We start from the raw sequence: 8643 nt of genomic DNA, 5'->3' as shown, positions 1-8643 counted from the left end.
CAAAACTTTTAAGGTTAAATACGTATGTTTGAAGAAAAAATGTTACATTGTTACAAAATATATTATATTTCATTTATAATAAGAATTATATCTCTATAAAGACTAAATTTATAAAAAAAATATACTTTTATATTAAAAACTAATTAAACTACTTTATTTATCTAATATTATAGTTACTAAACTATATTTTAAAGTCTAAAATTAAATTAAAAAATAACATTTCAATAAATATATTTTTTAAAATAATTATTATAACTACTAAATATTGGTCTAACAAAATAGTTTTATTTCCTTCAACTAAATTCGTATATGGATTTGTTCCTTAGCAATGTATAGTCATCAACTTATAAACAAATTATATCAAAATATCAAATCTTAACATAGAAGCAACAAACTATAAATGAAAGACACCTTTTATAAACAAAAAAAATAAAGTAAAAATCGTAAAAGGTGTTTTCAGTTTTTTAAAGTATAATATATATATATATATATATATATATATATATATATATATTAATCTATCTAGATACACTTTTAATATTGAAAAAACAAGTTTCACTATTTATATTTAATTCTGCTTATCATATTTAAAAATTTACTAAAAATACTGTTGAGTTAAAAAATGTGTAATGGATAATAATGTAAACATGGATATATTTTTTTTCAACTACTTAAAGTAGTGTACGAACCTATTCATTTTAGTAAATTATTTTTTTTAAAATTAAACTAAGAAACATCCTTTTAATAAAAAAAAATAGTTTAATTTTTTATAATTGAGTTCATTTTAATTAAATATTATTATTTTTCATTTCTTTAAGTATTTTATTTAAAAAAAAATTTAACTTGGACTTCAATGTTATTTTTGAAGTTCACCATGATATTAATTACTTTTCTCTCATTTATACTTTTACTATTTACCTAATTTAAATTAGAAATAAAAGAGTTTATAAACATTTTATTAAAATTGAGAAAAAATATTATATTTTTATTTACAAGAAACCCAATAAAACTTGGAAGAAAAAAAAACTAAGAGCAAAAGAAAGTATTTTAGTTATTTTCTTAATATCTTAACACATTCACTTGGGGTTGGAGCCTAATTAAATCTTCTTGTTCTGTTAATTGATTTAAATTATAGCAACAACTCAGACTTTTATGAATACTAGAAGAAACCGAGTCAACCCATTAATTAATAGAACTGGAAGTCTTTGACTTCAATCTCATACAGCACATGAACTTGTGAAAGAAACTGTTTATAACTTTCTAATAAAATATAATATAAAAGAAACCACTGCTTATTTCAAGACAATAATATGTTCTACAAATTTCAACTATGGTGTTATTTTCTTTTATTCAATATATAAATTCACAGTTCAAGTTTCAAAGTTACTGAAAATGTAGCAATGAAGTGGCACATTGAATACCCCATTCACGCAAACTGTTACCAATATTATAAAAATGATATAATTCATGCACCAAAAGTGTATATTATATATTTTAAAGTATAGAAATTTAAAATAAAAAAAAAATACTTCAGTAAATAAAAATCACTCATTAACTTTGGATGTATATTTTTTAAGCAAAGTGAAATTTCAAAATAAATGAAAAGCAACCATTGCTATTAACATAGAAAGATGCCAGAATTTATTCCTCACTGGAAAACTCTGTACTATCAATGTTCATTCAGTGATCCTGGTAACTTGGGATATATGCCTGTTCCCGTGATCATGCAAAAATAAAATCCAAATCCCTATATTCATTCCAAGGTCGAGAATTTGTCTGTGTTACTGAACTAAGTTCTCTCCACAAATAGATATGCATAAAAAGTTGAATATATGGAAGCACAAATAGAAATTCTGATTATTATCTAGAAAAACCTTCTTTAATAGGATGGCATTTTCTAAGAAAATTGAAGAGAAAAGATACAAGCTAATCAACAAATTAGAAACAGATAAACAAAAACAATTTCTCATGATCTGACAAAATTAAACTTAAAGTACCATCAATGTTCTTGATAGTGTTTAGATTTGATAAGAGAGACAAATATTGAAGTTGGAATGACACTGATTTTATACTTTGTGTACATTTTTGTTGGCACAGATGCATTTTCTGTGTGATCACTGTCACAATAGAAAGGATTTCCTAATTGAACAGAAGAAGGGAAAGCATCCAATGATGACAACTCAAGCAAGTAGTGACATGAAAAACCATCAATGAACAAGCAAAAGAGGGAGACATGTCGGAGAGGTCTGTGCCAATATCTGGCAATATGCTAAAAATTAATGGACTAAACGGTTGCACAAAAACCTGCAACCTCGATGAAAAGTCACAATTTACATTCAGTCTGCCCCTTCCAGTTCATTTTTATAGAAAGCATTTCACCTTTTTTTTTTCTACATTTAGAAGTTAAAATTAACCGTTAATCATCAATTGCTTTTCATAAAAATTCAAAATTTCCATGACTCTGTTCAAAAGGGTAATAGTAATTTTAAGTTTCAAATTCTGGGTCAAGGAAAAAGACAATGCGTTTGATCATTTGCGTCACTAGTCAGAACTATGGTACAATTGGCTGAGAGAAGCAAAAGTATGGTCAAATGGGAAACTTTCTTATGTGATTTATTTAATGAAAAAAAAATATAACGTATAAAAAATTGTTATAACAGTCTAAGTACAAAAATATACATGTTCACCGTGTTTTATTGAGCTTTTCCTTCCTGAACTGGCACCAGTTCATTGAATGAAATGATACAAGTTTGTTTTTAATGCTAGTAGTAACATCTTATTGAAAAGGTTATAGTATAAGCTGAAGCGCGTGAGATAGACTGTTTTTAGGAGTTTCTGATTAATTAGTTAAAGTTTTGAAAAAATATTAATAGCTATGGTCAAACAATAAATACAAAATTAAATCAGGGGTTATTAAGGGTTAAGGTGGTGGAAGCTTCATATGCTTTTTCCAAAACTTGATCACTTCTTGCTAAATGGAAACACTAACAGTAGTAATAATAATTTTTTAAGACTGAGATTAGAATATTGGAATATATCATTACAAATATAAAGCAATGGTCAGTTGGTGAGAGGGGAATTTGATTTTGGTTGTTGCTTTAGGAGGGTTATGCTTTTTTCCACATTCTGTATTTGTTGGGCCAAGAAATCTCCCTGCATTTTCTGCATTGCATAACGTTACTGACAAGGTGTGTCTGTCACCCCTGAACTTGCTCATTGTCCTTTCCTGCATTTCCCCCACTCCCTAGAGAGAACACTAGGAAAGTGTTCATCTTGTTTTCCACACCATTGGCATTTATTATCTTGCATGTGTTTGTCTCTGAAAAAAAAGTTCTGGTTTTCTGCTAACTGGTGTAGTTTGTTACTTTGCTAGAGCCTTTTTTTTATTTCTTTTGGTTGTGAAATTTTTCCAGCAGTACCATGGCAGGAGTTGCACCACCACCCAAACCAGAAGAGCTTCAGCCACACCCTGTGAAAGATCAACTTCCAAATGTTTCGTACTGCATCACTAGTCCTCCTCCTTGGCGTGAGTTCACTGCTTCTTTGACCCCTTTTGTTTTATTTTGTAAAAACTTGATCTTTTTTTTTCTTCATTTTTTATGGGTGGACATTGCTAATGAGATCGATGGTGAGGCTTTTTATTTTATTATTTTGGAAGAACACTTTTTAAAACCTTTTTGTCTCTTGGGGTATGGAGCAGTAAAACCAACTAGTTTTTGTTTGCGTTCATTGTCATTGTGATGATTAATTTTGATGTTAATGAAGCGGAGGCGATTCTCCTTGGTTTTCAACATTATCTGGTGATGCTTGGCACAACTGTTCTAATACCAACCTCTCTAGTTTCTCAGATGGGAGGAGGAAACGTAAGTCTTGACAAGAAAGAAAGAAAAAAAAAGTAAAAAGTAAATGGTTTTGAATGATGTTGTGTGGTTGCTAAGTCTAACTAAGTTCTCAATTCTGCTTCAACAGGAAGAAAAAGCAAAAATGATCCAGACTCTGCTGTTTGTAGCTGGCGTGAACACATTGTTCCAAACACTGTTTGGGACTCGTCTACCTGTAGTTATTGGAGGATCCTACACCTTTGTGCCTACTACCATTTCAATAATTTTGGCTAGTCGCTACAGTGACATTCTGAATCCTCAGGAGGTTGGTTCAGTACACTGTTATGCCCTTTTTGCTATGTCATCATTATCCTTGTTTATCTGATTAGTGATAAATATGCAGAGATTTGAGAGGATAATGCGTGGGACGCAGGGCGCGCTTATAGTTGCTTCGACCCTCCAAATTGTTGTTGGATTCAGTGGACTTTGGCGCAATGTAGTGAGGTTAGTTCCTGTCTAGATCCTTGAATCGTTTTTCCTTCCATCTTGTAGTCACATACATTGAACTTTTTGAGATTATCCATGCAATACTTATACTTTCAGATGTTTAAAGATGTTTCTATTTTTCTTGTTTGGACCACAGCTAGCTCTAATTCTTTTAGAAATGTACTAATCCCTCCTTCTTTTGATAACTCCCAGTTAGTTAGTGATCATGATTAATTCTAATTACACCGATAGATACGATTTTTACCATTCTGCAAGTTATTTTTCTGCAAATAATTTTGGTGAGTAATTTGTTTTGCTTTTATAGGTTCTTAAGCCCTCTCTCTGCAGTTCCCCTGGTTGCTCTGTCAGGCTTTGGACTTTATGAGTTGGGCTTTCCTGTGGTACTGATATTTGCAACAAGAACTATTTCTTATTTCTTTCCTTCATCTATGAATCTATGAATTATATAACTGGTATGATTTACTCTTTCTTGATTATTTCTTCTTGAATTGTAGCTTGCAAAATGTGTGGAGATTGGGCTGCCAGAAATTGTAATCTTACTAGTATTTTCCCAGGTGATCTATAATTGTCATGATGTTAAATTACCTTGCATCATTTGGAACATATTTAAAAATAACCCTGAGTACTTAACACACCAAAGATGAAACTATGTTACTTCTTGCTCTACTTTATTTTCTCTAATTTAAATGCTATATTCTAAAGTAGTGGTGTTCCTTTGTCCAGTACATTCCTCATGTGATGAAAGGACAAAAGCATATCTGTGATCGATTTGCAGTTATATTCTCAGTAGCAATTGTGTGGATTTATGCTCATCTTCTAACTGTGGGTGGAGCATATAAACATGCACCACAGGAAACTCAGGATACTTGCAGAACTGATCGTGCTGGCATTATAAGTGGTGCACCTTGGTAAGGGTCTTGTGATTTTTAATAACAGAAACAGCTTCTTCTTCATTTAGCTGTATATTTTGGAGGACTCACTTGATTGATAAAGCTTGAAACTTGTTTTAAGGTTTTGTTATTTGGGTAAATGTGAAGGAAAAATGGATTCAATTTGGTTAACTCATAAGTTTTGTTGCTGATAAAATCTAAAATTCAGGATTAAAATCCCATATCCATTCCAATGGGGAGCTCCTACATTTGCTGCTGGGGAAGCTTTTGCTACGATGGCTGCTTCATTTGTTGCACTAATAGAGGTTCGTTTATTTTTATGCATGTGAACTACATTTGTTGCTGTTGAACAAGTGCAGTGGAATTCTTAAACTTTGACCCTTCTCCAGAAGGATGTAGTTTTGATTTTATTAGCCTACTTTACTGCAATTATTTTGTATGCAAATCTGTTGCACTTGACTCATTAATCTGATAATATTCAGAGTTGAGACAGGAATGCCTTCACATTTTCTCAATAATCTACTTATATTTTTTCTTATTACAATTAACAAATGAATGACTTCTAGACTGTAATATTTTAAAAACATAAGTAGATATTCAAAGATATTAGGAGCTTCACTTCAAGAAATTTGTTATCAGTTCATCCAAATTGGCATAGGCAAAAATACAAACAAAAGTAATGTAATCATGCTATGCAATTTGTTGCGTACTTACATCATGATTGTTGGTTTCTCATACCTTTCGATTTTCTGCAGTCAACCGGTGCTTTTATTGCTGTTTCAAGGTATGCAAGTGCAACTCCATTGCCACCTTCAGTTCTTAGCCGTGGTGTTGGTTGGCAGGTAAACACGGTTTATGAATTGCAAATTTTCCCCCGGCCTAATTTGTTAGCTTCTCTTTATGTAATACATAAATTATAAAATCTTGTTTTAAAATGAATGTCAGCATGTATCATGATCATGACTTTTTGGTTTTCTGTTTGCTCTAGATTTTTACTGTACCTTTTTTCTTATTGTTTGTCCATCATCACTAGTTGCTACTTCTTATGAATTAGGGGGTGGGAATTTTGTTATCTGGCATCTTTGGAACAGGGAATGGATCATCAGTTTCTGTGTAAGATTCTTATTCAAACTTACATGTGCTGGAGGTATCATTTTCACAGTAGGAATATATATTATACCTGAATCCTTATAAGAATCATTCTTGGCTTTTTCCCAGAGAAAATGCTGGACTCTTAGCTTTGACAAGAGTTGGTAGCCGAAGGGTTGTTCAAATATCAGCTGGATTCATGATCTTTTTCTCCATACTTGGTTAGTTAGACTTGCAATTTCGATGTTTTTTCTCCCTGATAAACCAATATAAGTAAGTACTATATGTATTTGTGAGTGTACAGGAAAATTTGGAGCTGTGTTTGCTTCAATCCCAGCACCAATAGTTGCAGCTTTATATTGCCTTTTCTTTTCCTATGTGGGTATGTATGATCAACTCATGAATCTGGTTTTTCTGTCATACCTTCATTAAGTCCTTGTTATTATCATCATCATCATCATCAAATTTTTTTCCTTCAACCCAGGTTCTGCAGGCCTCAGTTTCCTTCAGTTTTGCAATTTAAACAGCTTCAGAACTAAATTCATCTTGGGATTCTCTATTTTCATGGGCCTCTCTATACCACAATACTTCAATGAGTACACAGCATTTAGAGACTATGGTCCAGTGCACACCCATGCCAGATGGGTATTCAGCTTTTCTCATTCACTCATTTTTCACTGCTGAGTTTGCGTTGTTATTCAAACTTCATAGTACTTACCAATTTAAAGTTATCTTCTTTTGGCAGTTCAACGACATGATCAATGTCCCATTTTCATCAAAAGCATTTGTTGCTGGTTCATTGGCACTGTTCTTGGATGCCACATTGCACAACAAAGACAATCAAACTCGTAAAGACAGAGGCATGCATTGGTGGGACAGATTCAGCTCGTTCAAGACAGATACAAGGAGTGAAGAGTTTTATTCACTTCCTTTTAATCTAAACAAGTTCTTCCCCTCTGTGTGATTGGATTGGATCATGCTGCCAGAAAGTTATATGAAGTAAAAAATTGTGCACCCTTCAATGGCTCATTGTAGGTACTGCATGGTAACTAAAACGAATTTAGAAGTCTTCAATTTCTTCATTCTTAACTATAAGCAGTGTAGCAGCAACATGAACAACTTTTTAACCCAGGCTTCTTTCTTGCGAAGCTAATAGTTAATTCTATCATTAAAAATCAGTGTTTTTTTCTTTCGTTGGGCGGAAGAAAGTTTTTCAGATAGTACTTCATTTTTATAGAAAAATTAAAATGTTTTATAGTTAAATATATTGTTTGGATATGTAACTTTAAAACATATTGTTTGAAATTGTAGACTTTTAAAATTTTATCCCAAGTATAAGAGTTTGAAATCATTGACGCTTTTAAACATTAAAATTTCTAATTTTTAATCTTATAAAATGAGTAAATTCTAACTTTGATGACTATAAACTTTTTTAGTTTTAATCTTTCCAAACAATTATGTATAATCTTTCTAAAATTTTGAATTATTATTTTTCTCTAAAATTCATGTTAAGTAGATAATAATAATAGTAGAAAGCAAGAATAAATTTAAACCTTTTCGAAACATTAAAGTTATTTCTAGAAATTAAAATAAAAAACTTATTAAATTTGCAGAAATTAAAAACGTACTTGGAAAAAAAATAAAACAAATTAGATTTGGCCTGTTTTGCATCTCTTCATAATAATAAATTATATTTGATTCATAATTCACGACTACAAGAATTATCAATTATATCTCTTTGGTTATTCTTTTTTCAATTTTAAATTAAAATTGTTACAATTGGGCACGACTTATTTGATCGCGAAGCCTTTACGTTCTGCCATGACTTCAATACCCATGCTTTCCATTTCTATTCCCTTAATTTACTGAATCAAAACTTATATTGATTTATTCGTATGAAGAAAGCACAAACCTCGTTGCAGTGTTGTATACACTCTCTGTATACAACACTAATCCTCTTTCAATCCCATTCACCTTGATTCTTTCATGCATTCTATATTCAATTTCAGAGAGCCATTCATTGCAGGATTTGAAAGATTGCTTAGCACAAAGGCATATTCAACCTAACTGAAGGAGCAAAATCATTAAAGTCGTATTAATTGCTCATGACTTAATAAAGATTCTAAACAAAAACTCGTACCATTGTCTTACAATTTCTGAAAAAAATTAATATCATTTAAAATCGTGCTAAGATTTAACGACTTCAGTAAAATTAAGTTAAACATTTATTATTTATAATCAAACATAGAAGTTGTCTGTCGTCCTTTCTGAAGTTAACTTCACTTTGTTAAATGTAAGATCTTAATATTTTAAAACGACTCCTTTGAAATAAAATT

At 31.0% G+C, this 8643-nt stretch overlaps 1 protein-coding gene across 2 annotated transcripts; it reads left to right on the top strand.

The window, feature by feature from the left end:
* The first annotated feature begins 2981 nt into the window (after positions 1-2981).
* On the top strand, positions 2982-7444 carry LOC108323137 (nucleobase-ascorbate transporter 7). 2 transcript variants are annotated; one of them, XM_017555501.2, is made up of 15 exons: positions 2982-3188; positions 3417-3526; positions 3766-3863; positions 3970-4146; positions 4225-4325; positions 4633-4708; positions 4823-4882; positions 5052-5236; positions 5427-5523; positions 5974-6060; positions 6273-6331; positions 6437-6528; positions 6612-6689; positions 6792-6952; positions 7053-7444. In XM_017555501.2, exons 2-15 carry the CDS (start codon positions 3421-3423, stop codon positions 7269-7271), a joined length of 1596 nt encoding a protein of 531 aa, XP_017410990.1. In that variant the 5' UTR covers positions 2982-3188; positions 3417-3420; the 3' UTR covers positions 7272-7444. The 2 variants fall into 2 exon arrangements, with proteins under 2 accessions (XP_017410990.1, XP_017410989.1); XM_017555500.2 differs by having other exon boundaries at positions 3414-3526.
* Positions 7445-8643: the final 1199 nt, after the last annotated feature.

Source organism: Vigna angularis, chromosome 10 (assembly GCF_016808095.1).
Source record: "Vigna angularis cultivar LongXiaoDou No.4 chromosome 10, ASM1680809v1, whole genome shotgun sequence".
NCBI lineage: Eukaryota > Viridiplantae > Streptophyta > Magnoliopsida > Fabales > Fabaceae > Vigna > Vigna angularis.
This window is presented reverse-complemented; position numbering and strand designations above follow the sequence as displayed.